Raw genomic sequence first — 21412 nt, 5'->3', positions numbered from 1 at the left:
TACGCCGTCGTTGGCGCGCTGGTTGCCTATCGCATGTACTTAATAAAAGCGAGTAAAACAGCCTACGAATAATTACCACAACATCATCGGGTCGTAAACGAGTTCCTTTTTCGCCGACGAAAATATCATCAACGTCGATTAAAATCAACCTTTCTAAGTTAATACTGAGTTGGCCGTGACTCAAATACGATAACGAGTCGAGGAACAGTAATCTATGCAACCAGAAACGTAAACTTGAGCCGAACATGATTCTTTGGATACCGTCGAATTCTCCGCGATCCTGCGAATAACACATTTAATTAGTTTTCAATTTTTTTAAATTAAATTTCATTGACAATTTCAACTCGAGCAGGTCTCATTCTCACCTGAATAATCGTAGTCAAAAGTTGAGGTCTTCCTTCGTCGACAGCTTCGGAATTATTATGAGCCCATGCGAGAGGCTCGTACGTCGAATGATTAGACTCGAAGATAGACCAATCGTCACCTGGCAAAGTGCCCCAAACCGTTTCACCAGCTCTAGTCAGCCTTAAAATAGGCGAAGCTGCGTTCAAAGTTGCATCCTGAGAATAAAATCCGCCATGTAATTAAATACAATAGATAGGTACCTTGTACATACATAGGGCAGAAAGTGCCTACATGTACAAAATTCCAACAACAAAGCTAACAATAGGTTTTTCCGCAACCGAACCAAGAGAGAGAGAAAAAGAGACTTATATAGTGCTCACGCCCAAATCAAACCACCTCGAATAAATCCTTCTGGAAAAAGGAGCTACTTAACTCGCGCAACGTAAACTAGAATAATTTATTCGACCATATGGTATATTTCCCTAACAAATCGTACCAATTAAGAAATGCCGGTCGTTTCTCTGGCTGAACGTGAGGCTTACCTTTAACTGAAGTCGAGTACGAATCACCAACGGAAATCCTCGTAACTGTTCTGTAATCTTTTGCTCGGTCGGCGGTATAAAGCCGACAATTCCGACGCCGTATTCTCGACAATATTTATCCAACAACTCTCTGTTCCATTTATCCATTTGTAAATATTTGTTGAAATTTTCGAACACAATAACGCCGAATTTTCCTTTATCTAGATTCGTCAATACGGGCAACGATTTACCAGCCACTTCCAGTCGGTACCTATAATATAAACGAAGAAAAACCATATACAATACAGAATACAGTGGTATGGAAAAAACCCTGACGTACAGCAACGGTAACAAAATCACGATGAACGAGAGTACGAGACGAGATAATTTTTCTTTCGATAAAACTTGCCTCGACGACCCTACAACAATGTGTCCATTCAGTCGGTACATTTTTTCCAATTATCCAGACTACTCGAGAATCGAGATAGCTCGAAAACGAAGCGGGGATTGGCACCTATCAGAACAATATCTGCGCTAGAAAAAACGCCGAGCTGGCTAAAAGGTATCAAATACGTCTGTCAACTTGTCAATGTATCAAACAGCGCCGGAAAAGTCGTTAAAATGTCATTCAACCAAGAACAAGGGGTCTTCGTTTTTCAGCAGATGAATTTCCTCGCAGAAAACTGCGTATACGTCGACTAGGTCTTTTTGTCACATTCGATTCTCAACGTGGATTTTATCAGTTGGAAAAACGTGAAATTAAGAATGAGTCAAGTGTTACGTATGCACAGTGTGTCTTTTTTTTCCAAAGAAATGATTTTCGATGATTTTTCAAACTCATTTTTTACAATTTTTCATATCTTCAAAGTACAAACTACTCATAGAATAGCGGAAGGGCGAAGGCAAATTTTTTTCAAACGACAATACAATAAGTAGTTACCTTCCCGGCGATGGTCACTTCCAAAAAACAAAATGAACGATGTCGATATTATCCTACATTCAAATCATCCTTTTCGCTACAAATTTTAAGAGCACAGAAATCACTGACGCGAAATTAATCATTATTTTTATATGTTAGTACTGATAGAATAATAGAGAAGTGAAATGATGTTTTATTAGATTTTAATATTTTTGTGCACACATTTAATGAAGTATTATGAACGAGCCCGAAGAAGGAAGTGCTTTTTCCTTTTTCATTTCAAAATTTCAGAATCGAACTCAAAAAATGTTTCCGTTCCGAGCTAATTAGTCGGGGAGCCTACATAAGGATCTATTGCAAGCCCCTCCCCCCCGTTGATCCTTCGGAACGACTTTTTTTTAAAAGGGAGAGTCCTCAGGAACATTTCTAGCCCATGTTCTCAAAAAAAAAAAAGGTCAATCGCAAATTTTGTGTTCCAAAATAGGACTTGCACGAAATTTTTAAAACCGTACAAAAGTAGATCGAAAGAGCAGGCAAATATTCATCACCTGTCCAAATTTCAAGTGCTAAAGTGATTTTTTCGTTTTTTGGTGAATTTTTGAAAATTAAATTTAGGCCAAAAATGAGGGGAAAAATCAAAATTTTACCAAATTGACCTAGAAAGCTGAAACTTGGAATATAGCTTATTTTCGACATGCCAATTCAATTGGAAACTGTTGAGCAGTTCTGAAGCCTCCAGTAGATTTTTAAAACTCGAAATTTCCCCAAAATTTCATCAAATGGAGATGGTAAGCCGAAACTCATTCTGCAAACTAATTTCAATACGCTATGAAGTCGACTTCAGGTGGGTTCAAGTCATTTTGGAGCCTCCAGCGACTTTCTGAAAATTACAACTTGAATTTTTCACAAAATTTTATTAGATGGAGTACGCAAGCCCAAATTTACTTCGAAAACTAATTTCAATACGATATGAATCCGACTTTATGGTGGTTTCAAATGGTTTTGAAGCATCCAACTATTTTTTGGAAATTTCAATTTTCCAAAAAACGCCATAAACTTTTCAAAAAGTCGCTGGAGGCTCCAAAAAAAACTTGAAATCCATCAGCTGTCGATTTCATAGCGTATTGTAATTAGTTTGCAGAATGAATTTCGACTTTCCATCTCCATTTGATAAAATTTTGGGAAAATTTCAAGTTTCAAAAATTACTGGGGGCCCCAGTAATTTTTAAAAAGTCGCCGGAGGCTCCAAAATGACTTGAAATCCACCTGTGATTGACTTCGTAGCATATTGAAATTAGTTTGCAGAATAAATTTCGGTTTTCCAACTACATTTGATGAAATTTTGTAAAAATTTCGAGTTTCAAAAATCTACTGGAGGCTCCAGAACTGCTCATCCCAAATTTCAGCTTTTTAGGTCAATTTGGTAAAATTTTGATTTTTCACCTCATTTTTGGCCTAAATTCGGTTTTTAAAAATTCACCAAAAATCGAAAAAATCACTTTAGCACTTGAAATTTGGATAGGTGATGAATATTTGCCTGCTCTTTCGATCTACCTTGAACGGTTTAAATGACGAAAAATTCCATTTTTCTTCTATTTTAAGAGTGAAATATATGCATTTTTCATCAATTCGTTCAGAAATTGGGGAGGAGGTTTTTTTTTCACATATTCGTCTACAAATTGGTAAAATATTTCAAAAATGCAAAAATTTTCATTTTTAGCCAAATTTTTGTAAAAAATGATGGCTATTGCGGTAGGCCCAACTTTGGATAAAAAGGTCGGGGATGAAAAATTTTGATAGTTCTCGACGTTTTGAGCTCAGACTAGACGTTTCCCGGTGTGTCAGTTTTTATATATATATTTATATGTTTATGTATATAGAAGTTTCACCGAAACTTGAATTTTTTACTTTTTAAATCAAGAGACGTTCTAATGAATGAAATGGGATAAAACTTGGACAATAGGGTTCTTTTGGGAGCTAGAGTTGACCCCTGCAGTGGGGAGGGTCAAAGTTCAAAATTACAGAAAGGTCATTTTTTGGAGGGGCATAATATGACCCCAAATGAACGAAAAAGGTCCAAAATCATACCATAGGTCAATACCTCTATTGTGATCAACATATCCAAATTTCAGCTTCCTAGGTCATCCCCACCCCATTTTAAGTGAGAAAAACCACATTTTACCCCTATTTTTGACCCCCTCACCCCTAAAATTGACCTTAGGAGTCCAAATTTTCAGCATACAATGAGAGGGTGCCCCTTGAGTGCTTTTTGCAGGTTTCAACCTTCCAACCCCATTTGACCCCTCTCCAGGGTCAAAAAAGTGGATTTTTGCGTGTTTTTTGACGTTTAGCCAAGCCTACAGCCCCTCCAAATTGACCTAGAGGGTCCAAATTTTTACAGTACATTGGGAGGATGTACCCGAAGTGCCTTTTGCAGATTTCAACCTTCCAACTTCATTAGACCGCTCTCCAGGGTCAAAAAGTGGATTTTTTCATCCATTTAACGTGTTTTTTTTGAAAATTTCAACATTTAGCCAAGCCTACAGCCCCTCCAAATTGACCTAGAGGGTCCAAATTTTCACAGTACAATGGGAGGATGTACCCGAAGTGCCTTTTGCATGTTTAAACCTTCCAACCCCATTTTTACAGAAAGGTCATCATTTTGGGGGGGCATAATATGACCCCAAAAAGATGAAAAGAGTCCAACATTATACCATTGGTCAGTACTCTCATTGTGATCAACATTTCCAAATTTCAGTTTCCTAGGTCATCCCCACTCTGATTAAGGTGGGAAAAACCACATTTGACCCCTATTTTTGACCCCCTCGCCCCTAAAATTGACCGTAGGAGTCCAAATTTTCAGCATACAATGAGAGGGTGCCCCTTGAGTGCTTTTTGCAGGTTTCAACCTTCCAACCCCATTTGACCCCTCTCCAGGGTCAAAAAAGTGGATTTTTGCGTGTTTTTTGACGTTTAGCCAAGCCTACAGCCCCTCCAAATTGACCTAGAGGGTCCAAATTTTTACAGTACATTGGGAGGATGTACCCGAAGTGCCTTTTGCAGGTTTCAACCTTCCAAGCTCATTAGACCGCTCTCCAGGGTCAAAAAAGTGGAGTTTTTCATCAATTATACGGTTTTTTTTTGACAATTTTGACGTTTAGCCAAGCCTACAGCCCCTCCAAATTGACCTAGAGGGTCCAAATTTTCACAGTGCATTGGGAGAATGTACCGGAAGTGCCTTTTGCCGGTTCAAACCTTCCAACCCCATTTCACCTGTTTCAGGGTCAAGACAGGTTTGTTACCACATTTTTTGAAGGAGGAAGAAGAGAGTTGGGCGAAGTCCAAGGGGGGCGCAGGGGGGACGGAGGCCCCCCCGCGAATATAAGAAGGAAACATTGGAAGGAGAGAGTTGGGCAAAGCCCAAGGGGGGTTCAGGGGGGACGAAGTCCCCCCCCCCCAAACACTGGCGAAGCACAGGAGCGAAGCGAGGGTGCGAGTAGTTTAAGCAAAGCGCAGAGCATGAAAAAAAACGTGCGTAGGAGGTAGTTGGGCGAAGCTCAAGGGGGTGCATGGGGGACTTGTCCCCCCAAATACAGGCGAAGCACAGGAGCGAGGCGAGGGTGCGAGTAGTTCAAGAGCCCTCAATATTTCTAGCACAAAAATTTGGCTCTTACGTAGCGGCAGACTGCTACGACTTTTTTTAGGTTTCTGATAGTACTTTTGCAACAACTGTAAAACTTGTAATTTTTTTTATCGAAAATGAAAAAAAATGCCCGTCCAATTTTCTGATATGTTATTCTACATGAAAAGGTTTAAAACTGAGAATTTTTTCAGAATTTTTACTGGGGGACATCACGGTTATATTTAAATTATAAGTTTTTAAATCGATTTTTTTAGGTTTTTGAAAGTGGCAACACTGATTTTGACATCATTCGTCGATTACCCTCTCAAAGTACTACAATTTGAAAAAAAAATTGACAGTTCTATACCACGTACAACCGGAGCAATTTGTAACTGAAATTTTCCATTTTCAGCCATTTTGGAGAACTTTGAAGCGCCACAGCTCCGTCAAAAAAAATCGAAAAAATGTCCGGTTTGCGTCATTCATCGTTTGATGACCTCAGTGGCGTAGCCAGGATTTTCTCAAGGAGGGGGCAAAACCAGATTTTTAGGCATGAAAAATCGAAATGAGGGGTAATTTTCTGAACATCTATTGTGACGTGTGGTGATTTCATGAAAATGAAGGCAAAATTACTGCTCGAGCGAAGCAAGAGCGAAAATTTTTAGAAAAAAATGGGTCCAAACAACAAAAAACGTCCATTTTTGCGTGTTTTCTTTCAAATTTTTGCTCGCATGGGGGGGCATGGCCCCCTTCGCCCCCCTGGCTACGCCACATGACCTCTACAAATGATCTGATTTTTAAAAAAATCGAAGACCCCTCGTAAAAAAATCCGCAGAATTTGGCATGGAATGACCCATTGCGATTTGCAGCATATCTTCAACAGGGTGTCCACTCATTTCTGGAAATGATTTTCCCTGACTGTTCCAGGTTTTCCAGACCAATTTTTCCATTTTTCCAGACCATTTTTCTCAGTTTTCTATGCTCACCCGTACTTCAATTTTCAATTTGGGGGGGGGGGGGGTAATTTTTGTCATAAGCTTCTCTTCGAACTGGATACTTCTTCGGATATAAAAAACAGCTTAACTTTGATTATTAACTTTTCTAATTAAAAATAAATAAAACATGGATCAAGTTTGGCCAATTGATAAAATACCTATGTATTCATATAACTTCTGAAAATTTTTCTTTTCTTTTTTTGATTTTTGAAGGCCTCAAAATGTGAAATTTGTTCATTTCAAAATGAGAGACAAATTGGCCCGAGCGAAGCGAGGGCGAGAACTTTCGAAAATTTTCATTTCAAGATGCCTGAAAACGAGTTTTTTTTTGAATGCGAAGAGGGTTTATTTTTTGGTTTTTTAAATTTTAATATTGGAATGGATGTTTTTTTGAAGGAAGTTTACTCTTGAAAAAGAAAAGAGAACAGGCTCGAGCGAAGCGAGGGCGGAAGCTTCTGAGAATTTGAGTTTCGAGAGTCATAAAAACGAGGTTTCTTTATGTGAGGACGAGTAGCTTTTTTTTGGCTTTTAAAATTTTAGAATATTTGAATTATGTTGGGTTTTTTTAGTGAGGACGAGTAGCTTTTTTTGGCTTTTAAAATTTAGAATATTTGAATTATGTTTTTTTTTTTGAAGGAAGTTGATTTTGAAAAATGAAACAGAACAGGCCCAAGCGCGGGCGAAAGCTCTTGTGAATTTGTATGTATTTCGAGATGCTTAAGAACGATGTTTTTTTCGTGAGGAGTTCATTTTTTGGCATAAAAACTTGATTTACTTATATAATCTAGAAATTTTCATGTTGCCTTTGAAAAAGAAAATAAGCCCGAGCGAAGCGAGGGCAAAAGATTTTGAAAATTTGCGTTTCGAGAAGTGAAAAACAGTGTTTTTCTTTCATCACAGGTCCTTATTCAGAATTTTCAATTGATCGTTTTTTCAAAATTCCAGAGATTTTGCGTGAAAATTACGAAATTCCCTGACTTTTCCAGACCGACCAAATTCCCTGACTTTTCCAGGTTTTCCAGACCTGTGGACACCCTGTTCAATTTACAAGTTAGCATGGGCGCCGGCAGATTTTTTCTCACAGGGTGCAAAAGTAACACTGGTAGGCATATTTTTTTTACCGGAAAATCTCACGTTTGATCAGAATCTTTCTGAACAAGCTTTCTGTAAAGGAAACCCTTCCCCTCCCTTCACAAAATTAATACCATGGTATGAAGCCCCCCAAATTAAAAAAAATTAAAATTAAAGCCTGTGAAAATTTTATGAAAATTTTTCGTTTTTGGTCAGAATTCTTCTAAATGAAACTCCTTTTTCAAGAAAAAACGTGTCTTGTGCTCTTAGTTTATTTCTTCCACTCAGCAGGCTCATTGCTCGAGGAACCGAGGCCAATTTTTTCTTGAAAAATAGATTAGGTATTTTGAAAGGTTTTGGGGAGAAATGAAAAATTTTCAAAAAATATTTACAGACTTCAACTGAGGAACTCCATAAAATATATGTAGGATCCATATAGTTGGGAGAAACTTGCGCGGGATCGCAATTTTCTGTAAGAGGATAGTCTGAACCCCCCATAACAAAAATTTAGCCGCACAAATTAATTATTCGATTTTTAGTGAATTTTTAAAAATCCAAAATTGACTATTTTCGGAAATAAATGATGAAAATTGGACCGTATTTGGTTTCAGATCATTTTAAATTCTCTAGCGCGATTTTCGATTTCTCTAGAAATTTTGAATCTCTCTAGAAGATGCGAAAATTAATTTATGGATCTAAAAAATTGAGTAGTGGTTTATTCGCGACCGGATTGACAATATTTATAAATATAATATACTGTATTGATGTTTCTACATTCATTTTAAATGTTATTATAAAAATTTTCTTTGCTATCTCAAAAAAATTCAAATTCTCTATAGTTTTCTACTGCTATGCATACTTATGAAAAGTGTGCAAAAATATGCTCAAGTAGGTAATTTGTATTTAATGTTGATTAAATTGATTTAGCGAAAATATCCATAAGCACCCACTGAAATTTTACATGGATTAAAATACTTTTATTACGCAGTTTTGCTTTGTATACCTATACCTACATTAGTAAGTAAGAAAGAATCGTCATAATGATAAGATTAATTCAAATTTTGAAAATTGAGATGAGTAAAGTAAGCAATTGGAAATCAAGGAAAACTTGAATGAAATGAAATGTGAAAGCATAGAAATTTGATCAATTATTGCAGCTTTCCACGAAGCTTTCGTCAGTATTTTTTCAACTTACTTGATTCGATTGTGGACCAGCAACTCGGCGATTTCTTTGCCCAACCTGGAATAGGTGGTTTCAACCAACACCAGAACTTTCGGATCGATTCGTAATCGCGCCGATGATCGATGAGTATGCTCGACCATATGCATCTTCGGTCTTCGATTCAGATACGAACATTGTATCGATGGCTTCAGGTAAGTTCTTTTTCGCATCAAAAAACTGCAACCAGATCAAAAAAAGAAATAACAGAGTTAAATCGCCGTATACGACAGTGATATGGTTGCTGTTTTCCAATTCAACGCTCAATTACAGCGACTGCGAAGTTGTTAGATACGTCAAAGTTTAACGACACATCTATATTCGCGTAAGTACAATTCTCGATTCTTCACACACTCTCCTCCTCCTCATCCTGCTGCACGATTGAAAAAGAAAGAAAAACTCTCGAACACAGCTGTAACTTCATCCTTACGGTACTCAGCGCATTTTCAATCTTCTTATCGCACTTCGTCTTCTTTTCACATTCACATCTCGAATATAGAAAATCCCAACAAGGATTAGAACCTTACGCCATGTACCTAGCTAGCTATTTACTACGTACTCGGTACCATAACTTATATGCCCTAAGTACTTCATCGTTTCAATGCACCCCTTTCGCATATACGTACTCGTATATGTAATGTAGGTGCAGATATACTTTTTTTTTACCATTTTTTATTTTTTTTATTTCAATCGATAAAACCTTTCGTGACTGGTATACGTATTTTAAACGTGTCCATAAGTGAAAAGTGTTATTCCGCGTGTAATAACCCGTGTAACAAAGGTACTAAATTACAAACAGTCCTACTATTACATACAATCTGCTGTGCAGATACACGTTCAACATGGCCATATGTAGACATAGACACTTGTATACTTGACTATGTAAACGCACAAGTGTACGTATAATACGCCTGCTATAGTAAAACAATACTGTTGTAGCAAGTGTTTCTTTATTCCCAAACGGTTAATTTTACAGGGATTAACTGCATATTGTTTTTTTTCTTCTTCTTCTTCAACGCTCGTTCACAGTAAACATGAGATGTGTTAATGGTATCGAAACAAGGGAGAGTAATTTCCCTCGAAGGGTTATTTATTTCTACTGTATACGCGATAATAGACTGCTGATTGAGTAGACGAAGTAGATAATTACATGAAAGAATTTGTTTTTATGAAATATGGAATCATCGATGCGAGAGCACCTAAGAAATGAAAAATTGTTGGAAAATTGAGTATTAATAAGGAAGAGTGAAAAAAACTTCGAAATTTTTAAAGATCCGGAAAAAAGTCAAAAAGCTCCGAACTAAAAAATTTAAAGACATATTGACGACTTTAAAATGTAAAAAAAACTAGACAGCTAAGCAAAGCTTAGCTGCAAAGTGTGCGTAGCTAGCTGCCTTTTCTACAGCTATAACCGTTATTGCATCTAGGTAGTGCATAAGTGAATCAACCATGTCACAGTGATGAGAATTTTTGAAACTCTCACTGCTTCAAAATAATAATTGTTTTTCAGTGTTTTCATATTTTCCAAATTACAATAGGTATTTCAGAATAATTTATAAGCTTGTATTGCTTCTAAATTAAGAAATTTCTAGTTGTTTTTCATAGTTTGCATTGTTTTAAAATTTACAAAATTTCAAATCGATTTCCCGAATTCCCCATCGCTACAATTTCATAAAGTTTTCAATAAATTTTCAGAATTTTGCATTGCTGCTGAGTTAGGAAATTTGCAATCAATTTTTAGAATTCACATTGCCTCTAAATAGTCAAATTTTGAATAATTTTTCAGAATTCTTATTGTCTTTAAATTAAAAAATTTCAAATTCAATTTTCAAGTTCATATTTTCCACAAATTGTAAAACGTTTACTCAATTTTTGGAATTCACATTGCCTCCAATTTTTCAGAATTCTCATCTTCTTCATAAATATTACAATACTTATTTCATATAATTTTCAAGTTCACATTATCTGCAACTTACAGAACTGTTAATCAATTTTTGGAATTCTTAGCTTCTCTAAATACAAATTTTCATATTATTTTTTTTAGAATTTCCATTGTCTTCAAATTTATAAATTTTCAAACCAATTTTCACATTTTCAGAACTTGCTTTTCATTCTAAATTAAGAATTAAATCTTATAAAATACCTATGTTAAGAATTTGCATTGCCTATTACACGAAAAAAATATGGGTAATTTTTACAAAAAAATTTAACTAAATACTCATAATTAAGTACCAGATCCCATTCAATAATTTTTACTGTAATCGTATAGTAAAACTTATCATTTTAAGTAATAAATTTTGCTATAGGTACCAATAGTAAAAATCGTTTTGTTTTAATAATTTTTACTAAATCATGATAATAAAAATTACATGTTTCAATTGTACAAAAATTAGTTTAATTACTCATTTTGAAGTAATTTTTAAATTATAAGTAAAAAGTTGAAAATTATTCATGTCAAGGTAATTCTTACTATACTTATGGCTATAGGTAGACAAAAAATTAATGAAATGAATTTTTAGTTAGCAAATATATCATAATTCATAACTCAATTTCAGCATTATTTTTACCCCATTATCATGTACCTACTACATAGGTAACTCCGAAGCATTTACCTATCCAATTTTCCTACGAAAAATCTGTCACCTACCTACTTACCTCACGGGGATTCGAACCTGGGTCCCTAAATTTCCTATTCCTACCTACATGCCCTAACCACTCAGCCACCACTTCGCTACGAGGGTTACGGCATTAAAATAATATATTTGTTTGGTAAACGCCCCACCAAACCACTCCCACTTGGAATTTACAGCTAACAGACTGGGGGTGTAACAGGGTACAATGAAACACAGCTGGTGATGGAATAGACTGGGGGTATAGCAGGGTACAATGAGCGGCAGGTGTTCTACAAGTCCCCTTTTCCCTTTTTTAGGATTTAATGCATTAAAATAATGAACTAAAATTGCAATTACTCAGCAACTACCCATCCGAATTGAATGAAAATTAATCTATTCCCTCCGTCTTAATGATTCTCAAATGGTGTCCAATAGGTACAAAAAACGGTTGGATAGCTTAAGAGAACATTCAGTTCCAATAAAATTTCATTTCTCAAAGCGAAACCAATAGTGTGCTACGCACACTAAAAATGCATTCTAAATGGAAAGACTCGGTTACTATTTTCAATTTCACTTTTATGTGTATAGGTACCTTTACTATGTTGTCTATGTTCCTAATTATTTTCATATTTACGTACCTTATTAACTACATATAAAGTTAATGATCACAAGTTAATTTTTTATAATAACACAGAATGACGAATCATTGAGCTCAATTTTTTAATTCTTCCCCTCCCCTTTCTCGTAGATTAACTTTTACTGTGTTTTTGTTTTGTAGTTGGCTGTCTTCTTATGATATGGTTGAAAGGTTTTTAGCTAACAGATCGTACATTGATTCCATAGGGAAAATTATGCCGGAATTCAAAATACCTGAGAATGAATGGAAAGATATCGAAGATATTGAAAAAAGTTTGAAACCAAGCAAAACAGCGATCCTTGTATTCCAAAAACAATCGTTGACAGGGTGTCCACTCATTTCTGGAAATGATTTTCCCTGACTTTTCCAGGTTTTCCAGAACAATTTTTCCATTTTTCCAGACATTTTTTTTATTTTCTATGCTTACTCCATACTTACATTGAAGAGGAATTGGGGGGGGGGGTTGTAATTTTTATTTCATAAGCGCCTCTTCGAACTAGATACTTTTTCGGCTATAGAAACAGCCAGACTTCGATTATTAACTTTTTAAAATATTAAAAATAAATAAATAAAACATGCATCAATTTTGGCCAATTTATAACAATATTCATATGACTTATACAAATTTTTCTTTTGTTTTTTGTATTTTTGGAGGCCAGAAAATATGAAATTTGTTCATTTGAAAATGAGAAACAAATTGGCCCGAGCGAAGCGAGGACTAGAACTCTTGAAAATTTTCACTTCGAGATGCCTAAAAACGAGGTTTTTTAATGCAAGAGTTCATTTTTTGATTTCTTAAATTTTAATATTGGAATGATGTTTTTTTGAAAGAAGTTACTTTGAAAAAAGAAACGAGAACAGGCTCGAGCGAAAGCTTCTGAAAATTTGCATTTCGAGAGGCATAAAAACGAGGTTTTTTCATGTGAAGACAAGTACATTGGTTTTTTTTGACTTTTAAAATTTTAGAATTATTTGAAATTTTTTTTTTTCCGAAGGAAGTTGATTTTGACAAAGAAAACAGAACAAGCCCAAGCGAGGGCGAAAGCTCCTGTAAATTTGTATTTCGAGATGCATATTTGTAAAAACGATGTTTTTTTTTGTGAGTTCATTTTTTGGTTTCAGAACTTGATTTTTATTATCCAGAAATGGTCATCTTGCTCTTGAAAAAGAAAAGAAAACAAGCCCGAGCGAAGCGAGGGCAAAAGCTTTTGAAAATGTGTCTTTCGAGAAGTAAAAAATGACGTTTTTCTTGCATCACAGGTCCTTATCCAAAATTTACAATTGATCATCTTTTCAAAATTCCAGGGATTTTGCGTGAAAATTACGAAATTCCCTGACTTTTCCAGACCGACCAAATTCCCCGACTTTTCCAGGTTTTCCAGTCTTGTGGCCACCCTGGTTGACTATTGGAGATTTCATTAAACAATGGACTACTTGTCTTATGATACTAGTAAAGCACGTATTTTTTTAGTGGTTATAGTAACAACTACTTATAATACGATGAAAAAGTTACTTTGTTATGAATGATTATATTGATATTTCATCTGCTCACATACAAAGTAGGTACTATTTCCAATTCAATTTTCAACTCTTGAGCATTAGCATACCTGCATCTTAAGTACGTGATTATATTTTCATTTCGCATGATCGAAAGTTCATATGAGCATGTATTTTCATCAGTGAGATATTGGCTACATACGTACGTACATACTGAAAATATGATTTCTTAAAGTAATTCTAGATACCTATCCTGTACCTGTACGCATATCACTCTCTTTGCATTATTATGTATTTAGGTACAGACATTTCAAAAGAAATTGTCTCAAACATGGAAAATACACAGGCGAAATTACTCGGTAATCCCTTATTTGCTGCTTGTTTATTCATTGATTCGCGTTTTAAAATGATGGTTAGTGACAATTTGATTAAATTTTTGGTAAAATTGTATTCTAGAGCCTCATCTCTAACAGAAGGTAATACCAAATATTCACTATTATTTCCGTGTCAAAATTCAAAGCTTTCCTGTTCCGTTTTCTGAATACAATAAATACTGCTGCTTCAGTAGTTTAGTTCTGCAATGTTTTGCTTCTTAGGAAATTTGGGGTATTGATAATACTTTCTTCTATTTGATGAATATGAGTATGTATAGTTTTATGCTTTTTTGTGCATGCATTTCTTAATGGTGTTGATTTTGAAATTCCAATTCACTTAGATTAATGTGCTACTTTACTTACTTGACTGATTTTTAGAACCGAAAAATGCTACTACCGAGGAAACTGTAGCAACAGCAGCACCTTCGCGCGATGATGAATCGATTTCCAAACTAGATCAATACCTTCTGCAAAAATGCAAAACTGCTCAACCTACCCTTGGAACCACAACAAACGATAATTCTGTGAGCCTATGTATAGGTAATGTTGAAAACTTTTCATAATCAAGAGCCCTATGCGAGAACTGACCTGGATTTGGACGAATATTGGTCTGCAAAAGCAGTGGCTTTTCCTATGATTGCGAAATTACATGACATCCTAAATGCGGTTCCGACAACCGAAGCTGATGTCGAGCGTCTATTTTCAGCGCTCAAGGATATTCTTCCAGAGAAACGTAATCGGTTGCTGTACGATATCTTAAACGCAATTTTGCTGTTGAGATGCAACGAGAACTTTTAATTTTTAAATTTTAATAATGATGAATGATAACCTTTGTTTTTTCGATTTCAACTTTATTGCTACGTATTGTTATTTGTTGCTTAATTGCCATTCTGAAATTAAATTATGTCATTTTCATTTCCTTGAGCTACGTTCTTAACGTTCTACAGCACTGAAGGGGAAACGTTATAGTGGCAAAACGTTATTGTAAGGCATAACGTTATTTAAAAGCATAACGAAATGAAAACGAAAAAATTGAGAGCAAAAGCGAGGAAAACGGTTTTATTTTAGGCAAAACGAAAAAAACGAAATCGAAAAAGGCATAACGCGAACTTAAAATTGTTTTGTTCATCTAGTATTATGATCCTTTCTCATTCTACCCATGTTACTTCTATGGTTACAAAAACAATTTTGTTTCATTTTTTGGTACTTATTTTTTAAGCTGTTGGCTCATAGGAATTGATTTATTAAATTCTGAAAAAAATATATAATGAACAACTTTTCATGCTGCACAACATATTAAAAAATTGGGGTGGCGTTATTTCGTAAAGTCGATTTTAAAAAATTGGAAGTTTGCAAAAAAATGCGATTTTTTTATTTAAAACATGAAAAAAAGTTTTGATTGGTGAAGTTGACCCATTAGACCCCTATTTTTACGTATCCGTTGAAAAAGTTTAAAACTCCCCTTTCACTCGATGAAATGAATTCATAACAAAAAACCAAAATTCGAAAAAATTCAATTTTCAGTTCCAAACATCAGAAAAAGTTTGAATTTATTCATTTGTCTCATTTTGACCTCTTTCTGAGGTATTTCATGAGAAAATTGATTTCCAAATCTGTCATTTGGGAACACTTTTTATGGTTCGTCGATCAGTCTTGTCTCGAACCACATCGAACATGTTATAATGTTGTGAAAATTTTGTAGCTTACTACAAAAATGAAGAAAACGAAGTAAAAAGCTTGAGCTACGTTATTGTCATTTCCGAAAATGTAGGTAACCCATAATACTACAGCTGTAACTCTACACCAAAAACTTTTGATCGAATTCCACAAGAAAAGACTATCGTTGACAAAAAAATTTTTACCTGTTGGATCAGCTTCACAGTACAAAAATAAAAGTAACTTTTTGAACTTATGGTCACACGAAGCTGACTATAATTATGGGATTAAAGCAGAATGGCATTGTTTTTTCTCTACATCACATGGGAAAGGCTTGTGTGATGGCGTTGGAGGGACAGTTACGCGAATGACAGTGAAGGCGAGTTTACAAAGTACCTACCTATCATAGTAGGTATAATTTCAACGGCAAGACTCAGAATAAGACAACTGAATAAATTTAAACCTTTTTTGATGTTTGAAAATGAAAATTGTTATTTTTTTCGAACTTTTTGTGATGAGTTTATTTCATTTTTCAACAGATACCGGGATACGTAAAAATATGGGTCAAATGGGTCAACTTCACCAATCAAAACCTTTATTCGTTTTAAATAAAAAAATCGCATTTTTTCGCAAACTTTCAATTTTTCAAAATCGACTTTACGAAATAATGCCATCCCAATTTTTTAATATGTTGTTCAGCGTAAAAAGTTGTCCATAATATATTTTTTTTCAGAATTTTTGAAAGTCGAAACGGTAATGAAAACTACGTTTTGAAACTTTTCCGAGCTGATTTTTCGTACGAAAAAACTGGCATTACTGATTGTTATGATATCGCCAAAAACCTTTCAAAACCAAAGTGGTTCACGATCGAAGTCGACAAAGTCATCAATTGCAAAAGAATTTTTTGATGATTATGATTCGACATCGTGGAAAATTACTGAAAATATGCGGTAATACTATAAATGGATATGTTGAAAAAAGCAGACTCTATTGCTGTAAAGACTGATCTATAAACAATTAAACATCGTGTTCAAATCAAACCTGTTTTGGTATCACTGTTCATTTTTGGGAGAAAGATTCAGAACGCGATCTTCCAGTGCTTCAATCAAGAGCTTTAGAAGTTGTAGCTATTCCAAAAGAGACGAAACTGCGGACAGTTTAGCAACTTTACTCCAAGAAACATTCATGTCTTGGAATCTTAGATTATTGAATCCAAACATTCTACAATTGTTACCTACATGACCACGCACGCTTCTAACCTAAAAGCAGCTGTAGATGAATTAAAAAGTGCGGCGGCGCCTTGGCTGTTTAGCTCACTCCATGAACACCATTGTAAAAAATTGTATCACTTGCATGCCGCGATGATGAGATTATCTCTGCCATTCAAAAGACTGAAGATATAGTGACTTATTTTCACCATAGTGCAAAAGGCACAGGTTTATTAAAAGCAGAAACACTAGTACGAGTAAAAACTAAAAAATTGTAAATAAACAAAATTATTAGTTAGTTATTGTAGAAAAAAAAGAGTATAAATTTGTTGTTTGTGTAATTAATTGTTTGTTGGTATACTTATTGTTTATGATGTATTTGTAATGTATAATATGCATATACCGGTCCCCGTCTAAATTGAAGCAATATGTAAGTATTTTTCAATTTTTTCAAATCTAAAAGTATGTATATGTCAACAGGAGTTTAATATACAGTCAGCTATGAAACTCCGTGTTTCGCATTCAGTCCAGACGCTTTTTTGAAAAAGAAAGGCAAACGTGATCGTAATTCTGATGAGTAATTGTTTCGTTATTTAAAATTTTTTTTTAAATTTTTATTTCAATTTTTCAAATATTATGTTTGTTCTTTTTTTAAAAATTGATATCAATTTGATGAAATATCGCGCTCCCAAGGACAGGAAAGCTTCATATACCGAGTATCAATTCCGAGGTGCAGTTGTATGCCGAAAAACATTTCAATTTGCATTCGGTTGTGGCGAGAAAAAATTAAAGAATGAAAAAAACCGGTTGCTGACTGTGACTATGGGGATGAACGAAGTGCCCCACATTTGGCAATGAAAGATGTTCCCGTCAGTTCGACTACTGGGTATGTGCTTTGGAATACGTACTGCAAAAATGTTGTCATTCAAAAGCCGAAAACTGATTTATGCAGTATTTGTCAAAGTAACATTTTGTTAGTATTGTCACTTTCTCAATTGTCCGAACTTTCAGAAAATGAAATTCTAATTGTGTGCACAACTTACTGCGGTTATCTGCAAGATATACGAAGTCGAAAAATTATCAAATCAATTTCTCTGCACATAGAGTTTTACAAGTTACCGAATTCTTACGTTATAAGTTTTAAGAAAATCATATAAGTTTGCAAAATCATCTGAAAAACTTAGTTTATTTGATCATTATTCATTTTGATTGTAAAGTTGATAAAAATTAAATTTATAACCACTATGGCACTATACAGGGTGTCCGGGTAGTAGTAATAGTAGGTATATACAAACTTCAGATTTGGATACAACCGGGCACCTATACTACCTACGACTAAGAAAAAAGGTTATGTGAAGCCTATCTTGAAAATTGAAGAAGCAAAATACGTTTTCCAAATCTAAGAGCCAAAATCCAATTTGGACCATAGGGGTGGGTAGTACTTTGAAAAATGAACAAAATCACCTACTATGACTTTTTGCCCAACTTGCAAATTGAAGGGGCTACAAATGATTTTCAGTTTCAAAAAATCGCAATGAAAAAATGAATACTACGTCAAAAAATAAACAAATTTTGTTATGATAATTTTTTTTCTTACTCTAAAATTTAAAAAGTTTTTTGAAATCAAAAATTGCTAATTTGATAACATTTTTAGCAAATCAAAAATTTTTGAGCTTTAAAAACTTTTAAAATTTTAGGGCAAGAAAAAAAATTATCACAACAAAATTTGTTAATTTTTTGACGAAGTATTCATTTCTGCAATCATTTTTTTTACTACGATATTTCGAAATCAAAAATAATAGACCTTTCAATTTGCAAGTTAGGCAAATAGTCATAATAGGTCATTTCGTTCAGTTTTCAGCGTACTACCGACCTCATGGTCAAAATTGGATTCTGAAAAGTATTTGGACCCTTTCAATTTTGAAGATAAGCCACACTAGTCGTACCCAGTTGTATTCAAGTCTGAAGTTTGTTGTTCAAGTTGAGTGGCTTCCTACAGAGTTTAGAAAAGGATGGAGTTCATGAAGTGTCTAAAGCCTCCAGAAAATGAACACTCTTCTCTTGCAGCTACGTGATATGCATAATAACACAAATGTCCAAAAGGGTTTGAACTTTGATAATCCAAATACCATGACTGACTGACGATGATTACAAAAGATTAACTAGCCTCAATAAAGAACAGTTTTATGATCTCATTGAATATATTCAAAATGTTAGGAATACTAAACATCGCTCCATACACACATGCGTTGGATTATTACTCACCAAATTTTGCCTACTGGCTTATCTGTATCCATTTTATCAACTCTATTTTGCATGGAAAAACACTGTGTGTCAAAAGCTATTGCAACTGCCAGAAATTTGTAGATGAGAAACTTTGTACACAAAAACTTAGGGGTTGATCATATCACTCGTGATAAAGTTATAAAGAAGCATACTACAGATCTGAGCAAACGACTTTGCAATGCTAGTGATGATAATTGCATTCTCATTGCTGATGGAATATATATGAAGCAGGGAAATACAATGTCGGCTAAGTGCCAATCACGTTTTTTACGGGAGAGCGTAAACGAGTTCGCATAACAGGTACATCTTATAGAAAGCGCTATCTCTTGGTGTTCCATAGTACAACTTGGACTCCAAGTTGTACTATGGAACACCGAGAGATAGCGCTTTCTATAAGATGTACCTGTTATGCGAACTCGTTTACGCTCTCCCGTAAAAAACGTGATTGGCACTTAGCCGACATTGTATTTCCCTGCTTCATATGTACATTCAGAAAAGTTCAAATTATAAGTTTCAGCGTGGATGTTATTGCACTCATAACGGTCGCCATCTGGTTAAACCAATGATGTTAGTTTCAAGTACATATACTGGATACATAATTGATGTTATTGGCCCTTTTTATGCGGATGGTAAAAATAACGATGCCAACATTACGGCTTCAATCTTGAAGGCAAATGTTAATTATACCTACTTAATTAGTTGGTTGCAACCTAATGATATTTTTATTGTAAGTAGACAGAGGCTTTCGTGATTGCCTAGAGTTGCTTGAAGAATTGGGTTTCATAAATTCAACCCTTCAACGGTGACATCTCCGGAAAGAACTTTAGCCATCTTTCTTTGGTTTGCTACTCATGAAGCATAGGGTACTATAATAGTATGGTATGCCCGTCCGCCATTTTGTTAATTTCTTTTATAAGATAACAGATACACTTTTATACAGAGTTTATGTGTTTTTAGTTTACTTTCGATACATCTAAGTCAATTTCATGTATGGAATTAAGTAAAATTTATTTAAAGTATTGATTGTAATTAATATAAGGTGAGTTCAAATCGTACAAAAAATGTGTATAGTGCAACACTATTCAATGCTAAATGCTGAATTGTCGATTGAGCTAATTCAATTTCGCCTCCTATTCATTAATTTTCCATAAGATTGGAGACTGTGGATCAATTGTCAATGTTAATATTCCACGGCTGGCCTATAGTCCTAACGGTTTCATATGTAATGGTACTTTACTAGAGGTACTCTCTAAATTTGAAACAGTCAATTTCACTGCTTAGCAGTCACGACATTTTGCCTTTTTAAAGCAGTAGTTTTTTTTTACTGCAAAACAGTGAAAAATTACTGAATTGGTCAGTCAAAATGATTTTTTACTGACCAATTCAGTAATTTTTCACTGTTTTGCAGTAAAAAAAAACTACTGCTTTAAAAAGGCAAAATGTCGTGACTGCTAAGCAGTGAAATTGACTGTTTCAAATTTAGAGAGTAAAGTGTCTAAAATATGGTAAAAAGTACGAAGGTGATGAGTTATATCGTAAGTTAAAGTATTCACAAAGGAATGCAAAGGATACAGCGTTTGAGTTGAAACCCAAACACAGTTACTACACTCAAATTCAATTAGGACCCGTTCTTCCAAATTTACTTTATGGTGAATTGATCATTTTATGATGTGCATAAGAGTAACAGTTTGTTAGAAATTCCAGTAATTTATGACCCTGAATATTGTAAACTCTTAATTTCTGATCTTACAAATGTTCATTTTAGTTATATGTATTATGCTTCGGTTTTTGCGCGATCATTTTGAAAGGTTAATTTTAAATAATAATGAATCTTGTTTTTTGAAGTTTCCAAAATATAAATTTCTGAAAACTTATCTCCAGGGCTCGGATATTCTTTCCCTAAAAAATCCAAAATATGCGCTTAAATATTCCCTAAAAAATGCCAAAATATGCTCTAAAAAGTAAAAATATTCCCTAACGATATGGGCATTGTTTTACAGGAAAAATCAATTCCTATACGATTTTACCAATATTGTTGTGTAATACCAAGAATTCAGGAACAAAAGTGCAAAACAGAGCGTTTTAAAATTACGAAAAGGTAATTCTAATTCCATTATTAAAGGAATAAAAAACAAATAGGCCTAAAATGAAAAAAAAAATATTAGTAGGTACATAGAGAGCTATTGCCAGTTTCACAAATTTTTCAGGGAAAAAATAAAAAATAGCCAAATGCTAATTTGATACAAAAATTTGAAAGTAAGCAAAATATTCCTTAAAAAACCGCTAAAAACGTAAAATATGCTCTGAAAACGCAAAATATTCCCTAAAAAATGCCAAAATATGCTCTAACAAATTAGGCTCATTTCACTTGAAATTTCATGAATCGTGGAGATAGTTGAAAAATTCCCTATCCTCTATGCATACAAAAAATATGCTCCAGCATAAAAATC

General features: G+C 34.4%; 1 protein-coding gene across 4 annotated transcripts in view; it reads right to left on the bottom strand.

Moving 5' to 3' along the window:
* The window catches only part of sfl (N-deacetylase and N-sulfotransferase sfl), a 169767-nt gene that overhangs the window by 11318 nt on the left and 137037 nt on the right, over positions 1 to 21412 (bottom strand). For all 4 annotated transcript variants that reach the window (XM_065359066.1, XM_065359065.1, XM_065359067.1 and 1 more), the window contains 4 exons: positions 8669 to 8872; positions 888 to 1137; positions 366 to 560; positions 77 to 280 (listed from right to left, as the gene is read on the bottom strand). In XM_065359066.1, coding sequence (XP_065215138.1) covers positions 77 to 280; positions 366 to 560; positions 888 to 1137; positions 8669 to 8872 — 853 coding nt within the window. The remainder of the gene's footprint in view (positions 1 to 76; positions 281 to 365; positions 561 to 887; positions 1138 to 8668; positions 8873 to 21412) is intronic.

The sequence above is a fragment of the Planococcus citri genome, chromosome 3 (assembly GCF_950023065.1).
Source record: "Planococcus citri chromosome 3, ihPlaCitr1.1, whole genome shotgun sequence".
Lineage (NCBI taxonomy): Eukaryota > Metazoa > Arthropoda > Insecta > Hemiptera > Pseudococcidae > Planococcus > Planococcus citri.
Note: the sequence above shows the minus strand (reverse complement) of the source record. Positions and strands in the feature narration are given on the sequence as shown.